This window comes from Lipotes vexillifer, unplaced genomic scaffold, assembly GCF_000442215.2.
Source record: "Lipotes vexillifer unplaced genomic scaffold, Lipotes_vexillifer_v1.1 scaffold438, whole genome shotgun sequence".
In the NCBI taxonomy this organism is placed as follows: Eukaryota; Metazoa; Chordata; class Mammalia; order Artiodactyla; family Lipotidae; genus Lipotes; species Lipotes vexillifer.
The window spans coordinates 1,344,241-1,364,803 of NW_006784126.1; the positions used below are offsets into that span (position 1 = coordinate 1,344,241).

Below are 20,563 nucleotides of genomic sequence, written 5' to 3' on the forward strand. Positions count from 1 at the left end.
CCCTGGTGGTCCAGTGGTTAGGACTCCATGCTTTCACAGCTGAGGGCATGGGTTGAATCCCTGGTCAAGGAACTAAGATCCTGTAAGCCGCATGGCGCAGCCAAAAAAATAAATAAACTAGATTTAATACTCCCTTAGGTGATATATTCCACTAGAATTTTATGAAACTAAGAAGATGTAAAAATTAACACATTGACTAAATGCCTCCTGGTGTTAGAAAAATATATAATTATCCAAAAAAGTCTTATGTTTCCCAGAATCTCGAACTTAGTTCTCTAGCTTGGGAACCAGAATACCACGCTGTAGCAGAGGAAGTTCCATATCAAGAAATTTGAAGGAGAGTCTCTATATATGTTGGTAGTGTACAGGAAAAGGTCATGAGGATATACTAGTAGTGGTACCTAAGAGAGCGAAATTATAATGGGAGGAAGGGAGTGGGAGATTGGTGATGAGGGAAAAAAATGTATCTTTCAATCTGTAGATTTGTATGTATCAATATTTAGATTTTTTACAGTGAGCATATATTCATCTAGCACTTCTGTAATTAAAATAACTTTTTTTTTTTTTTTTTTGCAGTACGCGGGCCTCTCACTGTTGTGGCCTCTCCCGTTGCGGAGCACAGGCTCCGGACGCGCAGGCTCAGCGGCCATGGCTCACGGGCCCAGCCGCTCCGCGGCATGTGGGATCTTCCCGGACCGGGGCACAAACCCGTGTCCCCTGCATCGGCAGGCGGACTCTCAATCACTGCGCCACCAGGGAAGCCCTAAAATAACTTTTAAAATAACAAGTACTTGAAATGAGACAAACTTCCTAGTATGAGTGAAAAAAAGTATTCCACACCCCTCTCTCTCTCTCCCCCCTTTTTTATTTCATTATCAATCTTAAGTAAACTGAATGCTGGTAATAGTCATTCACTAAATAACTAATTCACTAAATAGTCATTGACTAAATTAGTCAATTCCACTATTGACTTTATCAATGGTCTGTCTCACCCTTGTAAATGAGTGGACCCAGAATGAAAACCTAGAAGAGAATTAGTGCTGAGAGAGGAAAACAGACAGCTGGAAATGTAAAAAAAAAAGTTAAGAAACTAAAGAGTCACATATTTTAAAATAATCTACATTCCAAACCACAAAGCATAATAAAAATCTACTGATATGTATGCCACCTTCTGGATCAGAAGCCCTGTCACACACACTGAATGAAAGCCAAGGTCTTAGGTCCAATTCCAGATCTGAACTTAGAGAATGGAAATCTGCAGCTTCAACAAGTACACCAGGTGACTCATGGATCCCAAAGTTTAAGACATATTTTCTTAAGCATTCAGAAACACTAACCATCATAATAGTAAATAGGAACAGACTGATTCCACAAATTAAAAGCAAGTATTCTTATTTGGCTTCCTGAAAGACAGTTAAGATCTTAGTTTATTTTCCAAAGATTAACATTCTAATCAAAACAAAACGCAACCGGATTTAGATTTTATACAGGCTTCAAGCAGGGACTGTTTCTATTTTGATCATCACTCTATGCCCAGCACCCAATGTCTGACACATAGTAGGCACTTGATAAATAGTTGTTGAATTAGTAGGATTCGGACCAAGGAGCTCCCCACGTAGAGAATTGAAACTGGATGGACAGGATTTGGCAAGTGGGAGGGAAGAAGATGAGACTGAGAATGAGGTAAGAGGGATTCTGGATGGGGCTCTGCAACTGAGGACGATGTGATCTCATTTCAGTCACTTAACTTCTAAGTCTCAGATCCCTTTTCTATAAAGGAGCAGATTCTGTGAAATCAACTGCCAAGAAATCATTTAAAACGCATGCAGTCTGAAATGTTGAAATACAAATTCTAGAGTTAATTTAAACATCCCTTTGATAAACGTCCTTCGGTGTTCTCATTTCAAAGTTAATATTATAAAGACAGAAACATTTTGAAATGTGGGTATTACCTTCACCACTGATTGTCATTCTGTGATTAAGTTTGATACCACTGGGAAGAGGACAATCCATTTGAAAGCAAAACAAGAAAGATAATGAGTAAAAAAAGTAAACTGTCAGTCTACAGGTTTTGTCAGTTGTTATCATTCCTAATTCCCAAATCTATGATTTACACAAATGATTTTACCTAAATATTCTGGAATGGTACCTAATATAGTTATTATTTAATTTGGGCATAGCTATTTTAAAAAAACATGCAAGATATTGCGGGGGGGATTTTTCACAATAGTTTGTAGAAAACTCATAACCACAGGATGGTCAACCACCCAAACACATGTTTTTACAGGACCAAAAAGACTTTCTGAGCACAGAGACATTAAATACAAACTGTTGAATTTAGAAAAAAGATCTACTTACTAATAAACATGACCTTCATTTATAGAGCTGCAAATCAGTCTTAACTACAGCAAAGAGTCATGGAGAGCAGGAACGAATACTAATCTGCATGCCCATCTCCAAAACTCTGGTACATCAGAGCAGGTCAGCAGATGTCTTAATTTGCATGAGAACCTCCCTAGGCTGAAATGGGAAAAAAAAAGGAAGGGTGCCCTTAGGATTCCAAGCAAACTGCTCGTGACTCCAGAGAAAATTCCAAAGTCACTCCAACCTCTGAGAGAGGAGGCAGTGGCCTAGGAAGGCAGAAAGTCACCCTGAGATAGGGGAAGTCAACAGACATGTCCCCTGGCTGTGGCACTGCTGACCATTCTCAGGGAGAAGTAATTTTAAGTACTGAGCTGGGCAGTGGGGAGCCCTTCTGTTACCCTCTTACCCAGTCCCTGGAACACCTGTTCCACACCCTCAATGGAGACAACTGCTGAAACAGCAAGGTGGCTTTCTGGAAACCTTGAAAGAGCTATGTAAAAGGGGGGCGGAGCTTGTCCCACCTTGAAGAACCCAGCCTCAGGAAGCAGCCCCAGTGTATGCAGGCCAGTGGAGAAAGCTCTGAGCACAGCAGGCTGCAAAGAACCAGAAGCAAAGAACGCAGCAAAATACAACTCTGGCACCGCCCCCAAGGCTTTTCAAGGGATGAAGCAGATATGGCAACAGATGAAGCAACTATAAGTGATGGTCAGAGTGTGAGGCTAATAGCCACGGTGGCAAAGGAGGGGACAGCTGCCATGGCCTCCATGGAGGCTCTTGAGACAACTCAGCATCCTTGGGAACTGGAACCAGACTGACTTGGAATTCCAGGAGCAATAGTGGCAGGGGTGCCTAAAAGCACTACAAATGCCCCTCATGCCCCAACCATGCTGAGGGCTGGTGTGGCTAACAAAACAGGGCTTATAGGAAAAATGTCCACTGACCTTCCTCCGGAGCCATGGTGCTTTGGACAATTTCATGAAGGTCAAATGAGGCTTAAAAGGTCTGCTTTCTCCTGCCAAGATACCTTTTTCTTGAAATGTCCTTTTTGCAGCATCTGAAGAAAATAAAAAGCACAAAAATGTTACCATATGATAACCATAGGAGACAAGAATCTAAAAAAGTGGATATTTGTATATGTATAACTGAATCACTTTGCTGTACACCTGAAACTATCACATTGTAAATCAACTATTCTCCAATAAAATTAAAATTTAAAAAAAATGCTACTATAACACATGGCAGTCTTTAATCATAAAAATGGCATTTCAAAAGATAACAAATTATCTTATAAGGAAGATTATAAACCGGTTTGAGATTTTTTTTAAGAGAGGAAAAAACACAACATGTATGATAACTAACGCATTATGACAGTTAAATCTGCAGTGATGTCAAACTTTCGGTAAAGCACACAAAAGCCACAATTTGACAATGAAACATTTAATAAATAAAATAGCTCTTGGCTGATATGATGCAGATTTCACACAATATCCCAGTGGTGTCCATATGTATAAAAAAGGACTAGCTTATCTGTAAACCCTCACATCTAAAACTTCTGCTTCTAACCAAGACAGAATAACAGAAATCGGATTTACCCTCCCATCTAAAACAACCAAAAAAAGGAGAAAGTATACGAAACAATGGTTTGCAAGACACTGTACACCAGGCAATGAAGGTCGGTGATCCCTCAGAGATGAGAAACAGACAAGGTAAGCCCTACAATTGTCCAGCTTACGTCCCTGGGTGTCTAGGTCTCTGCTCAAGGAAGAGAAACCCAGGTGGAGCCCAGTCATCACACTAGGTTCAGAAAAGAGAGCAGAGAGTAGAAAAGACCAAGGCATCTGGAGCTCATGGGACAGAGTGCCAGAGAAGTGAGTCCTGCAGAGAGAAAACTGCAGATATCCGCAAAGGGTCCCCCTAGTGGATTCAGCTAAGCCACTGACCAGCACGTGTGTGTGTGCAAACTACCAGAGGCTGGAAAACACACTCCAAAGGATTAGAGAGAACATGCCCAGCTGTCACCCAGGGTTAGGAATTCTGTTCCCATCAGCCAAACTGGAAAACCTCAAGATTCATGGGACACTGGGCAGAGTAATCTAAGGGTCTTGCCTCAGTGGAGAGGAAAAATTAGCTCTGGCCTGATACTGCTCTAGTCCCACCTAACAAATCTTAGAAGCAAGATGACAAAGGAAAAACCTATTTCCAAGTAATTTAATTATGTCCCAGAACCAAGCCCAGGAATAATTTGAGTAAAACAAATTATCCAACACCCAACAAGGTAAAATTTATAATGCCTGATATCTAATCAAAAATGACCAGGGGGGGCTTCCCTGGTGGCACAGTGGTTGAGAGTCCGCCTGCCGATGCAGGGGACACGGGTTCGTGCCTTGGTCCGGGAGGATCCCACATGCTGCGGAGTGGCTGGGCCCGTGAGCCATGGCTGCTGAGCCTGTGCTCCGCAACGGGAGAGGCCACAACAGGGAGAGGCCCGCATACCGCAAAAAAAAAAAAAAAATGCCGGGGGGGCTTCCCTGGTGGCCCAGTGGTTGAGAGTCCGCCTGCCGATGCAGGGGACACGGGGTCGTGCCTTGGTCCGGGAGGATCCCACATGCTGCGGAGTGGCTGGGCCCGTGAGCCATGGCTGCTGAGCCTGTGCTCCGCAACGGGAGAGGCCACAACAGGGAGAGGCCCGCATACCGCAAAAAAAAAAAAAAAATGCCGGGGGGGCTTCCCTGGTGGCCCAGTGGTTGAGAGTCCGCCTGCCGATGCAGGGGACACGGGGTCGTGCCTTGGTCCGGGAGGATCCCACATGCTGCGGAGTGGCTGGGCCCGTGAGCCATGGCTGCTGAGCCTGTGCTCCGCAACGGGAGAGGCCACAACAGGGAGAGGCCCGCATACCGCAAAAAAAAAAAAAAAATGCCGGGGGGGCTTCCCTGGTGGCCCAGTGGTTGAGAGTCCGCCTGCCGATGCAGGGGACACGGGGTCGTGCCTTGGTCCGGGAGGATCCCACATGCTGCGGAGTGGCTGGGCCCGTGAGCCATGGCTGCTGAGCCTGTGCTCCGCAACGGGAGAGGCCACAACAGGGAGAGGCCCGCATACCGCAAAAAAAAAAAAAAAATGCCGGGGGGGCTTCCCTGGTGGCCCAGTGGTTGAGAGTCCGCCTGCCGATGCAGGGGACACGGGGTCGTGCCTTGGTCCGGGAGGATCCCACATGCTGCGGAGTGGCTGGGCCCGTGAGCCATGGCTGCTGAGCCTGTGCTCCGCAACGGGAGAGGCCACAACAGGGAGAGGCCCGCATACCGCAAAAAAAAAAAAAAAAAAAAAACATGACCAGGCATATAAACAAACAGGAAAATATGAGCCACAATGAGAAGATAACTTAATTCATCAAAAGTGACCCAGAACTAACACAGATGTTAGAATTAGCAGATAAGGGCTTCAAAGTAGTTATTATAACTGTATTCTTTCTGTTCAGAAAGTTAAGTTCAGACATGCAAACTATAAAAAAAAAGACCCAAATTAAGTTTATAGAGATTAAAACTGCAAGGTCTGAGAAAAATAAACTGGATGGAATTAAGAACAGATTAGACACTGCAGAACAAAAAATTAGTGAACTTGAAGACATTAACAATAAAAACCACCCAAAATAAAACAGAGAAGAAAAAGAAATAAGAAAAAAAAAAAAGGAACAGAATATCAGTAAGCTGTGAGGCAACTTAGGTTGCCAAATATATGTATAAGTGGAGTCCCTGAAAAAGAGGCAAGAGAGAAAGAGATAAGAGAAGATTCCTGAAGAACTAATGGCTGTTAGGGAATGAGAGCTATACCACAACCACAATGGGAAATAATCTGGGCAGTTAACTGTTGAAACTTAAGCTACACAAGCATTTTGAACCAGTAATTCCAATATTAGGAAAATACACAAAAATAAATAAAAGTACCAATACATAAGATTCTATATAGAAGATACTTAGCATTGTTTGAATTATCACAAACTGGAAATAACCTTCATCAATAACGAAATGGTTGTTAAATTACCATAGGGCCATACTAAGAACTATCATAATGAAAAGAATGAATTAGAGCTACATATATTGACCTGAAAAGACATCAATGATATCTATTAAGCAAAAACAGGCAAGTTACATGGTTACTATATCCATAACATAATTTCATGGTTTAAAAGAGAGAGAAAGAAAGAAAATAAATGCTAAATATTTATGTTTTTATTAGCATAGAAAAATAGCATAGAATACCTTAGAATGGAGGTTGAGATTGAATAGAGGCAGAAGAGAATAGTACTGTTTTCTTTATACATATTTATATTGTTTGAATGATTACAATGAGCATGTATTACTTTTGAATAACAGGTTTAAAAATAAGCACAATAACAAACTGACGTTAGCAATATAACATTGCTACGAGTGCACAAGCATCATAGTAGAATGCACAAATAGGAGATTCCTTTGCCACACATGTGAAAAATCCATCCCTTTCAAGGACCTTTGGTAAACAACTTTTCATTTGGTCTTTTTACCTTAAAATCAGGGCTAATACAAAAGTCAACTTTAAAGATAAGAAAACTGAAACATAAGATGTTCAAGGTCACACTCCTTGTTAGCAGTTAAGAAGGAACTGTGATCCACGTGCCCTAACTTCTACCCTTGTCATCTTCAAGCTGGCTGAAACCCCAGCTTGAACCCTGGGAGTAAGGAAGGGCACAGAAGTTGCCTCAACAACTCAATGAGGAAGAGGAAGGCAGGGGATTCTGCCGCCTTCCACCATGCCCACACACATTGGTTTCAGTCAGAGAAGTTCCCCTGTTTTACACACTGAGCTTCTGAGTACCATTTCATTTTTTTAAAGGATTCCAATATTTATCAAAAAGAAAGTTTGAAAAGCAATGATCAAAAAACTTATATAGGGTTCCTTCAGTAGCAATAATCCCACCAATAATGTAAAAAAAAAAAAAAGAAACTGGTAAAATACACAGAATATACCTTTGAATATCAAATATTCAAATATACCTTTGAATATCAAATAAGACTATATTCAATCTATTTTTAAAATATATTTATTTATTTATTTGGCTGTGCTGGGTCTTAGTTGTGGCATTCAGGATCTTTAGTTGCAGCATGTGGGATCGAACCCAGGCCCCCTGCATTGGGAGTGCAGAGTTCTAACAGCTGGACCACCAGGGAAGTCCCCACATTCAATCTAAATGTTCAGTGACAAGTCACTAGAGAAATACAAATCAAAACCACCATGAGGTATCACCTCACACTGGTCAGAATGGCCATAATCAAAAAATCTACAAACAATAAATGCTGGAGAGAGTGTGGAGAAAAGGGAACCCTCCTGCACTGTTGGTGGGAATGTAAATTGATAGAGCCACTATGGAGAACAGTATGGAGGTTCCTTAAAAAACTAAAAATAGAACTACCATATGACCCAGCAATCCCACTACTGGGGATATACCCTGAGAAAACCATAATTCAAAAAGAGACATGTACCACAATGTTCATTGCAGCTCTATTTACAGTAGCCAGGACATGAAATCAACCTAAGTGTCCACTGAAAGATGAATAAAGAAGAGGTGGCACATATATACAATGGAATATTAATCGGCCATAAAAAGGAATGAAACTGAGTTATTTGTAATGAGGTGGATGGACCTAGAGTCTGTCATACAGAGTGAAGTAAGTCAGAAAGAGAAAAACAAATACCGTATGCTAATGCACATATATGGAATCTAAAAATACAGCACTGATGAACCTAGTGGCAGGGCAGGAATAAAGATGCAGATGTGGAGAAGGGACTTGAGAACACAAACGGGGAACGGTAAGCTGGGACAAAGTGAGAGAGTGACATGGACATATGTACACTACCAAATGTAAAATAGATAGCTAGTGGGAAGCAGCCACATAGCACAGGGAGATCGGCTCGGTGCTTTGTGACGACATAGAGGGGTGGGATAGGGAGGGTGGGAGGGAGGCTCAAGAGGGAGGCGATGTGGGGATATATGTATAAATGTATACTTATAGCTGATTCACTTTGTTGTACAACAGAAACACAACACAACACTGTGAAGTAATTATACTCCAATAAAGATATTAAAATAAATAAATAAATATTCAGTGAGAAACTGTCCCTTTTAAGTTCAGCTAATTCTCATCAATGTTAAGTATGTCCTAATTTTTCTAACAATTAAAACCATGAGCCTAGTGAAAGACCATCTAATGTTTCAAGCAAATGTGTCTTTAAAAATAAAAGATACACCAGGTACTGTTCTGGGTGCCGGGGATACAATGGACAAAATAAATCCTCAGCCCTCAGGGAGCATCCAAATATACTGGGTGCCACAAATAAATAAATATACAATGCGGGGTATCAACAAGTGATACGAAGAAAAATAAAGCAGTAGGGGCATACAAAGTGATGTGGAAGAAAAGGGGTTGTTATTTCAGAGAAGGTGGTCTGGGAATCCTGTTCTGAAGATGAGACATTTGAGAAGCCACCTGGATGAGGTCTAGAAGAGAATCACGTGTGTATCTGGAGCGAGGGTGCTCATGGCAGAAGGAACAGCTTCCATGGTGAAAAGTGGTTAGTAGGTCCAAAAGCAGTAAAAAAAAAAAAAAAAAAAAAGGGCAGGATAACTGGAACAGTATGAGCGGGGGATTGGGGAAGAGGTAGGAAAGGGGTTTAGAGAAGCGGGCAGGGGCCTTACGAGGCATGGCAAAACCTTTGGATTGTATTCTAAGGTTGGTGGGAAATTCTGAGGGTTTTAAGCAAGGGAAATTTATGTATGATAGTAACTTTCTTTACTCACCTATATTTCAACTGAAATATACATGTCTTTCTGGTGAGAGCAATTGAGTCTCAGGAGATTGAAAGTGTTCCTCTCTTTATAGTCTGCAGAACATAAGTGTGGGTAGCCCAGGGCCCCTGCTTGTGGCTGGGGGGGGGGGGGGGGGGGGGGCACTGGAGTCTTGGGTCACCATCTGGCATCTCCTGAGACATGTACCAGACTTGGCTTTTGAAGTTGTATCCTCCCTTGTTCCCCTATACAATGACTCTCTGTAATTTCTGTGCCCTCGCAGGTACACAAGATTTCATTCTATTGCTCACAAACTCATAAACTCAATGGAGCTGAGGCCCCTTACCATCCTTCCACTACTCTTTTTTTTTTTTTTTTTTTTCTTTTTTTTTTTTGGCGTTACCCAGGCCTCTCACTGCTTTGACCTCTCCCGTTGTGGAGCACAGGCTCCAGACGCGCAGGCTCAACGGCCATGGCTCACGGCCAGCCGCTCCGCGGCATGTGGGATCTTCTCGAACCGGGGCACGAACCCATGTCCCCTGCTTTTTTTTTTTTTTTTATTCATTTATTTATTGGCTGTGTGTGGTCTTCCTTGCTGTGCGCGGGCTCTCTAGTTGCGGCAAGCAGGGGCTACTCTTTGTTGTGGTGTGTGGGCTTCTCACTGCGGTGGCTTCTCTTGTTGCAGAGCACAGGCTCTAGGCGCGCAGGCTTCAGCAGTTGCGGCACACAGGCTCAGCATTTGTGGCTCACGGGCTGTAGGGCGCAGGCTCAGTAGTTGTGGCGCATGGGCGTAGTTGCTCTGCAGCATGTGGGATCTTCCCAGACCAGGGCTTGGACCCGTGTCCTCTGCATTAGCAGGCAGGTTCTTAACCACTGAGCCACCAGGGAAGCCCCCTTCCACTACCCTTGAGCACAAAGAAAAAGCAGAGCTCCCTAGGGCAAAGGTGGAACTGGTGAGAATACTGTACAGCCATCCATCACACAAGACCATCCTCTCTTCACTTCTACTGCCACTCTGGCTTTGCTACCTCTATGGACACGTCTCAGAAACAGAGCACAGGTCACTTCTGCTCTCAGACTTAGGGTGTTTCTGTTGCTTCGTTCACGGGATGATGGAGGGGCAAGAATTCACGCTCTAGCTTAGGCTCTGACTCTGTCCTTCACCCAAACTAGGGAATCTTCCCTAGCATCAGGGCAGGAAAAACACCATTATCCTTTGTTGTTGAAACCCCAAAGCCCTTTCTCTATTTTTTCTGCTGTATTCTCTCTCTTCTGAGCGCGAGGTGCCACTGCTTGGATGGGGGGCTAGGCATTAAAGAAGGGATACAAGAAACACACAGATAAAACTCGGCATCTCAAAATATCATCCCACCACATTTTCAAAAATCTCCGTTTGTTATTTTACTTCTGTAATATCTACCAAGTGCTAGTATGTGCTAAATGTGATGTTTTGATCAGTTTGTAAATTTGGGGAATGTCCTAAAACCCTTCACTGTGAGTCACTGCCACCATATGATTTTTCCTCTCTCTTCTATGGTAATAAAAAAGGTTAAGCAATAGACCATTAAAATACCAAGAAAACACTAGTTCTTAGTTGTAAGCAACAGATGACAACTTTGGCTGAGTTAAGCAGGAAAGGAATTTATATAATAACACTGAGAGGACTAGAGTTGCAGGCTGGAAGGCTAGGAAGCCAACATGTCCAATATGACAGTGGATAACAGGTCCGGGGATGCCACCACCTCTCCCAGCCGGCACTACTGAAGCCATGCACACACACAAAGGGCAAGAACTCTGTCACCTGCTTTAGACACTGATGACACAACCTATCCCCACAATGGATTCTGCACAGTCCTTTGTTGCTCAGGTTGCTAGCTTCTGACTCAAAGTCTGAGCCAAAGCAAGATCATGTAACACCAAAAAGAAAAGTCTGTGAAAGCACATATCTGACATGAGAGAGAGTGGGGAAGAGTTTAGATACTAGGCAACCTAAACAAAAAGACAACAATCCAGCATATGCATGTTTAAAGAAGACTGTATTCGTACCAATTACGGTCATGCCTCAGAGATTCTGAGGGTTCAGTTCCAGACCACAATAAAGCAGAATATCACAATAAAGCAAGTCACACAAATTTGGTGGGGTGGGGGGGACATTAAAATGTCACATTTACACTATACTGTAGTCTATTCAATGTGCAATAGCATTACACCTAAAACACAATGTACTTTATTGCTAAGAAATTCTAACCATCATCTGAGCCTTCAGTGAATACTAATTTTTTTTTGCTGGTAGGCAGTCTTGCCTCAATGTCAACGGCGGCTGACTGATCAGGGTGATGGCTTCTGAGGGCTGGGATGGCTGCGGCAGTTCCTTAAAATAAGACACCAGTGAAGTTTGCCGCAGTGATGAACTCTTCCTTTCACTTGAACACTTAGAGGCCATTGTAGGGTTACTAACTGGCCTAATTTCAGTATTATTGTGTCTCAAGGAACAGAGAGGCCCAAAGAGTGGACGAGAGATGGGGAAACGGACAGTCAGTGGAGCAGTCAGAAGACACACATTTATTAAGTTGGCTGTCTTCTGTGTGCACGGTTCATGGCACCCCGAAGATCACTGACCACCGATCACCATAACAAACATAATAATCACAGAAAAGTCTGAAATATTGCAAGAATTACCAAAATGTGACAGAGACACTAAGTGAGCAAATGTTAGAAAAATGTCACTGATAGACTTGCTCTATATAGGGTTACCTTCAATTTGTTTAAAAAAAAAAGCAGTATCTCTCAAACACAATAAAGCAAAGAGCAATAAAACGAAGTCTGCCTGTACTGTTAGAATTAACTTATCACCTTTTAGTTCATATAATCACAAACAGGTATATCTTTTCTCAACTACCCTGTCATAACCCAGCTTTAAACTTCTTTATTTCGGCATATTCTCAACTGTTTTAAACACACCTAATATCAAAACATTAAGCTGAATATTATAAAACTGTCATTTTTATTGCTCAAAAAAAGTCAAATACTGGCAACGTCTGATGGTTTAACATATACCACAATGGACTAACTTACTAAATCCCTAAAACTTGACTAAAGAGATTAGGGCATATTTTCTAAGTGTTCAAATATTTGAAGAATTATCACACAGAAGAGCTTCGGATGGCAACTTAGCAACGTGTTCACACCAACCCTCAAAATAGAAATGGCTAGAAAGTGTCAAAGGTAAAATTCATTTGTTAAGTTATTTACTGAGCAGTTCTCCTATGTACCAGGCACAACATGTCCTGAAGACAGCAAACATGTCCCTGCTTTTATGGAGTTTATAGTCTCTTGGGACAGATTTTAGCCCAAGAAGGAGAAAGACAATGCTTAGAATTATCAGAAAATACAACAGATATAAGGAAAGGAGCTTTGTTAACAGAAATCAAAATAGTAGGTATTGGGCTTCCCTGGTGGCACAGTGGTTGAGAGTCCACCTGCCGATACATGGGACATGGGTTCGTGCCCCGGTCCAGGAAGATCCCACATGCCGCAGAGCCGCTAATGTTCATTAAGTCTGTGCCTAGACTTAACTTTCTTCTTACACTTTGCCCATTGGTTCCGACACCAAATCATAGAATGTTAGCTCAAGAATATTTTAGCAGGGGGCTTCCCTGGGGCTTCCCTGGTGGCGCAGTGGTTGAAGAGTCCACCTGCCGATGCAGGGGACGTGGGTTCGTGCCCCGGTCTAGGAAGATCCCACATGCCGCAGAGCCGCTAAGCCCGTGAGCCATGGCCGCTGAGCCTGCGCGTCCGGAGCCTGTGCTCCGCAACGGGAGAGGCCACAATAGTGAGAGGCCCGTGTACCGCAAAAATAATAATAATAATAATAAAAATTGTAGGTATTTATATTGTTCATTACTATCTACATTTGTTTTTACATATTATTTTATTTGCTATATCAATATTATTATAAATTGATTCTAAAGAAACAATATTTTCTGATTTACTGGCTTCATTTACATCAAATTTTGATCCAACAGTTCTCATTATTCACTGGGCCTGAACTCTTTGATGATGGATATCTATCCACAATACCGGTTTAAATAATATTTGTCACAAAGCACATTTCATTTTTATTACTGTGTTTTTCCAGCAGAGTATATTCTCTAGGTACATAGAAATATGGGGAACAAATGTCACCTTCATTTGGGAAAGTATTTCTTAGGACTGACTCTATATTCCTAATATAATCTATAAGTATAATCTATTGCTTAGCCAGGATACTGGGTGGGTAATGGTTATAGAAATATCATTCTTGAGATCAGAAAAATTCTTGCTACTGTAAAAGCCACATGTCATTTTTCATCTATGTTAATTCATGTTCTGGAAGAGAAGCTTATGAATATTTTAAGAAATCCTTCAATTCCTCCTAGTGCCAAAGACATTCTTTCAAGTGCTAAATAGAAAAGCACATAGCAAATACATCAGATATCCTTCAAAAGTCATCAACGAATGCACCCTAAATAATATAATTCACCTCATATTTAAAGAAGCAAATTGTCTGAAGAACAATTTCTTAATGTATATTTTAAACACAAGGAGACTTTGCTGTATAAAAGAACATCAGAGTGAATAATAAAGAGACAATACTTTTGTAATCCTAAGTAATATAATTTTATCTATTTTTAACTTTTTATTTTTTGTATTTATTCAATTCCTTCCCATACCTGAAAAGAAGCAGTGTAACTGGAGCATACTGAGGGAGAAGAGAGAAGGGTAAGACAGGAGACCTCAGCAGGAGACCAGAACACAAGGATACCATGGGCCATAGCAAAGAGTCTGGAAAGTTGTGACAGACAGCTATACCCAACTTAAGGTCTCAGAGTCATTCTGGCAGATGCAGAGTCAAAGATTTCACTATGCTTACAAACTGCTGGAGTGGAGCATAGGAGGCTACTGTCAAAGAAGTCAAGGGATTTCAAGAAAAGGAACAGTTGTAATGGTAGTAGTCGGGGGGGTAATTATTATTATTATTACTATTATTATTATTACTAATGATAATAGCTATCATCTATTTAACACTGTACATGTGCCAAACACTATACCAAAGCACTTCATGTATATTATCTCATTTTGTTTTGAGAATTGTTTGTTTTACAAATAAGGAAATTAAGTAAGGAATTAGATAGATTGCTTAAAGTCACTCAGCTGGTCACAGGCTGCGTTGTGGGTCAGGAAGCAGGCCAGCAATCAGCTCTGACTGACCCCACAGCTCACTCTGAGCCAGGATGGTTGGATGGCTGTGCTCACAGTGCTGCAGCAAGAGAGCGAACAAAGCCCTCAATGCCCAAGAGGAAATATTCAGACAACAGCAGAAAGGAGAGGTAGAGGGTAACAAAACCTGACACCATGAACCACCAATAAAAAAAGGCTTTTGTTCGAGGGCAAAACAGGGACAAAGAAAGAACTAAGAGAAAGTGGGTGACATTTCTGGGTCCCGGGGTGTGAGGCATTTGGTGCAGCGAGGAAGCTATGATCTCAGACTGGAGCCGGGCTTCAGCTTAGGCTGGAAGGTAGAGGGGGTACTCCCAGACACGGGTTAGGAGTCCCGTTGTGCATTTACAGTGTAACAGACCAGCACAGTGATTATGAACACAGGATCTGGTGGGAGTGGCAAGATGGGTGAAGGAGGTCAAAAGATGCAAACTGCCACTTATTAAAAAAATAAGTCCTGGGGATTAATGTACAGCATGGTGCCCATACTTAATAATAATGTCTTGCATATTTGAAGGCTGTTACAAGAGTAAATCTTAAACATTCTCATCACAAGAAAAAAATTTTATAACTATGTGTGCTGATGGATGTTAACTAGATTTATTGTGATCATTTTCCAGTATATACAGATATCAAATCATTATGTTGAACACCAGAAACAAATGAAATGTTATAAATCAATTATAGCTCAATTTTAAAAAAATCTAACAAGAGGGGAATAGTAAAATAAATTATAATGCAATAGAATATTATACAACCAGTGAAAGTAATGCTTTCAGAGACTATTTCATGACAATGATAATGGTACCTAACATTTCTTAATTGGGCATTTATTCTGTACCAAATATTCTTCTTTACGTAGGCTGTATATCACACATACGTTATAATATATAATACTATTTAAAAAAAGAACACAGGTTTGTCACTTCACGCCTCAGGATATTGCAGTGCTTATACTCAAGTGACCCTGATTTTACTTAATAATGGCCTCAGAGTGCCAGAGTAGTGACACTGGCAATTCAGATGTGCCAAAGAGAAGCCGTAAAGTGCTTCCCTGAAGTGAAAAGATGAAATTTCTCCGCCAAGGAAAGTAAGAAAATCATATGCTGAGGTTGCTGAGATCTACGTAGATCCATGTGTCTTCTCTTCAACATCCCTGGTGTAAAGTCCAGGTTATTTGTAAGAGGACAGTAGAGAAGGAGGGAGAAGTAGAGTGCAGATCAAAAGGCTTCCAAAAGAAAGGAGCTGCAAGGAATATTCTATACAACCTCAGCATCTTCTAGCTTTTCTGGGTGGCTGACAGAGTCTTGGTACTCCAGCAGAGGGTTAGGCCTGAGTCTCCGAGGTGGGAGAGAAAAGTTCAGGACATTGGTGCACCAGAGACCTCCTGGCCCCATGTAATATCAAACAGAAAAAGCTCTCCCAGAGATCTCCATCTCAATGCTAAGACCCAGCTCCACTCAACGACCAGCAAGCTACAGTGCTGGACATCCTATGCCAAACAACTAGCAAGACAGGAACACGACCCCACCCACTAGCAAAGAGGCTGCCTAAAATCATAATAAGTTCACAGACACCCAAAAACACAACACCGGACATGGTCCTGCCCACCAGAAAGACAAGATCCAGCCTCATCCATGAGAACACAGGCACCAGTCCCCTCTAAGAGGAAGCCTACACAACCCACTGAAACAAACTTACCCACGGGGGGGCAGACACCAAAAACAAAGGGAACTACAAACCTGCAACCTGCAGAAAGGAGACACCAAACACAGTAAGCTAAGCAAAATGAGAAGACACAGATGAAGGAGCAAGGTAAATCTCACCACACCAAACAAATGACAAGGAAATAGTCTAACTGAAAAAGAATTCAGAGTAATGATAGCAAAGATGATCCAAAATCTTAAAAATAGAATGGAGGAAATACAAGAAACGTTGAACAAGGACCTAGAAGAAGAGAAAACAAACAATGATGAACAACACAATAAATGAAATTAAAAACTCTCTAGAAGGAATCAATAGCAGAATAACTGAGGCAGAAGAACGGATAAGTGACCTGGAGGATAAAATACTGGAAATAACCACTGCAGAGCAGAATAAACAAAAAAAAATGAAAAGAATAGAGGACAGTCTCAGAGACGATGGGGACAACATGAAACGCACCAAAATTCGAATAATAGGGGTCCCAGAAGAAGAGAAAAAGAAAGGGACTGAGAAAATATTTAAAGAGATTATTGTTGAAAACTTCCCTAATATGGGAAAGGAAATAGTCAATCAAGTCCAGGAAGCACAGAGAGTCCCATACAGGATAAATTCAAGGAGAAACATGCTAAGACACATATTAATTAAACTATCAAAAATTAAATACAAAGAAAACATATTAAAAGCAGCAAAGGAAAAGCAACAAATAACATACAAGGGAATCCCCATAAGGTTAACAGCTGATCTTTCAGCAGAAACTCTGCAAGCCTGAAGGGAGTGGCAGGACAAATCTAATGTGATGAAAGGGAAAAACCTACAACCAAGATTACTCTGCTCAGCAAGGATGTCATTCAGATTCGATGGAGAAATTAAAACCTTTACAGATAAGCAAAAGTTAAGAGAATTCAGCGCCACCAAATCAACTTTACAACAAATCCTAAAAGAACTTCTCTAGGCAGGAAACACAAGAGAAGGAAAAGACCTACAATAACAAACCCAAAACAATTAAGAAAATGGCAATAGGAACACACATATCAATAACTACCTTAAATGTAAATGGATTAAATGATCCAACCAAAAGACACAAACTGGTTGAATGGATACTAAAACAAGATCTGTATATATGCTGTCTACAGGAGGCTGACTTCAAACCTAGGGCCACATATAGACTGAAAGTGAGGGGATGGAAAAAGATATTCCATGCCAATGGAAATCAACAGAAAGCTGGAGTAGCAATTCTCATATCAGACAAAACAGACTTTGAAATAAACACTATTACAAGAGACAAAGAAGGACACTACATAATGATCAAGGGATCGATCCAAGAAAAAGATATAACAATTGTAAATATTTATGCACCCAAAATAGGAGCACGTCAATACTTAAGGCAAATGCTAACAGCCATAAAAGGGGAAATCGACAGTAACACAATCATAGTAGGGGACTTTAACACCCCACTTCCACCAATGGACAGACCATCCAAAATGAAAATAAATAAGGAAACACAAGCTTTAAATGACATATTAAACAAGATGGACTTAACTGATATTTATAGGACATTCCATCCAAAAGCAACAGAATATACTTTCTTCTCAAGTGCTCATGGCACCTTCTCCAGGACAGATAATATCGTGGGTGACAAATCAAGCCTTGGTTAATTTAAGAAAACCGAAATCATATCAAGTACCTTTTCCGACCATGAGGCTATGAGACTAGACATCAATTACAGGAAAAAATCTGTAAAAAATACAAACACATGGAGGCTAAAAACTACAGTACTAAACAACCATCAGATCACTGAAGAAATCAAAGAGGAATTCAAAAAATACCTAGAAACAAATGACAATGAAAACACGACAACCCAAAACCTATGGGATAGAGCAAAAGCAGTTCTAAGAAGGAACTTTATAGCAATACAATCCTACCTCAAGAAACAAGTAACATCTCACATAAACAACCTAACCTTACACCTAAAGCAATTAGAGAAAGAAGAGCAAAAAAGCCCCAAAGTTAGCAGAAGGAAAGAAATCATACAGATCAAATCAGAAATAAATGAAAAAGAAATGAAGGAGGGACTTCCCTGGTGGTGCAGTGGTTAAGAATCCACATGCTAATGCAGGGGACATGGGTTCGAGCCCTGGTCCAGAAAGATCCCACATGCCGCAGAGCAACTAAGCCCATGCACCATAATTACCGAGCCTGTGAGCAAGAACTACTGAGCCCGGGAGCCACAACTACTGGAGCCCACGTGCCTAGAGCTGGTGCTCCACAACAAGAGAAGCCATTGCCATGAGAAGCCCATGCACCGCAACAAGGAGTGGACCCCACTCACCGCAACTAGAGAAATCCTGCACACAGCAACGAAGACCCCATGCAGCGAAAAATAAATAAGTTAAATTTGAAAAAGAAATGAAGGAAAAAATAGCAAAGATCAATAAAACTAAAAGCTGGCTCATTGAGAAGATACACAAAATAGTTAAACCATTAGCCAGACTCATCAAAAAAAAAAGGGAGAAGACTCAAATCAATAGAATCAGAAATGAAAAAGGAGAAGTAACAACTGACACTGCAGAAATACAAAGGATCATGAGGGATTACTACAAGCAACTCTATGCCAATAAAATGGACAACCTGGAAGAAATGGACAAATTCTTAGAAATGCACAACCTGCCAAGACTGAACCAGGAAGAAATAGAAAATATGAACAGACCAATCACAAGCACTGAAGTTGAAACTGTGATTAAAAATCTTCCAACAAACAAAAGCCCAGGACCAGATGGCTTCACAGGCGAATTCTATCAAACATTTAGAGAAGAAGAGCTAACTATCCTTCTCAAACTCTTCCAAAATATAGCAGAGGGAGGAACACTCTCAAACTCACTCTACAAGGCCACCATCACCCTGATACCAAAAATGGACAAAGATGCCTCAAAAAAAGAAAACTACAAACCAATATCACTGATGAACACAGATGCAAAAATCCTCAACAAAATACTAGCAAACAGAATCCACAGCTCATTAAAAGGATCATACACCGTGATCAAGTGGGGTTTATCCCAGGAATGCAAGGATTCTTCAGTATATGCAAATCAATAAATATGAAAAACCATATTAACAAATTGAAGGAGAAAAACCATATGATAAACTCAACAGATGGAGAAAAAGCTTTCGACAAAATTCAACACCTATTTATGATAAAAACTTTCCAGAAAGTAGGCATAGAGGGAACTTACCTCAACATAATAAAGGCCACATATGACAAACCCACAGCCAACATCGTTCTCAATGATGAAAAACTGAAACCACTTCCACTAAGATCAGGAACAAGCCAAGGCTGCCCACTCTCACCACTATTATTCAACATAGTTTTGGAAGTTTTAGCCACAGCAATCAGAGAAGAAAAAGAAATAAAAGGAATCCAAATCGGAAAAGAAGTAAAACTGTCACTGTTTGCAGACAACATGATGTTATACATAGAGAATCCCAAAGATACTACCAGAAAACTACTAGAGCTAATCAATGAATTTGGTAAAGTAGCAGGATATAAAAGTAATGCACAGAAATCTCTTGCATACACTAATGATGAAAAATCTGAAAGAGAAATTAAGGAAACATGCTTATTTACCATTGCAACAAAAAGAATAAAATACCTAGGAATAAACCTACCTAAGGAGACAAAAGACCTGTATTCAGAAAACTGTAAGACACTGATGAAAGAAATTAAAGATGATACAAACAGATGGAGAGATATACCATGTTCTTGGACTGGAAGAATGAACACTGTGAAAATGAATATACTACCCAAAGCAATCTACAGATTCAATGCAATTCCTATCAAACTACCAATGGCATTTTTCACAGAACGAGAAAAAAACATTTCACAATTTGTACAGAAACACAAAGGACCACAAATAGCCAAAGCAATCTTGAGAAAGAAAAACGGAGCTGGAGGAATCAGGCTCCCTGACTTCAGACTATACTACAAATCTACAGTAATCAAGACAGTATGGTACTGGCACAAAAACAGAAATATAGATCAATGGAACAGGACAGAAAGACCAGAGATAAACCAACACACATACATAACATAAGCCCACTATAAAACTCGTAATGGAAAACACAGGCAGAACACTCTATGACATAAATCACAGCAAGATCCTTTTGGACCCATCTCCTAGAGAAATGGAAATAAAAACAAAAATTAAAAAATGGGACCTAATGAAACTTCAAAGCTTTTGCACAGCAAAGGAAACCATAAACAAGACCAAAAGACAACCCTCAGAATGGGAGAAAATATTTGCAAATGAAGCAACTGACAAAGGATTAATCTCCAAAATTTATAAGCAGCTCATGCAGCTTAATAACAATAAAACAAACAACCCAATCCAAAAATGGGCAGAAGACCTAAATAGACATTTCTCCAAA

At 40.8% G+C, this 20,563-nt stretch overlaps 1 protein-coding gene across 1 annotated transcript in view; it reads right to left on the reverse strand.

The window, feature by feature from the left end:
- AKAP7 (A-kinase anchoring protein 7) overlaps positions 1-20,563 on the reverse strand; it is a 144,097-nt gene that overhangs the window by 84,575 nt on the left and 38,959 nt on the right. The window contains exon 5 of the mRNA XM_007456543.1: positions 3,306-3,418. Coding sequence (XP_007456605.1) covers positions 3,306-3,418 — 113 coding nt within the window. The remainder of the gene's footprint in view (positions 1-3,305; positions 3,419-20,563) is intronic.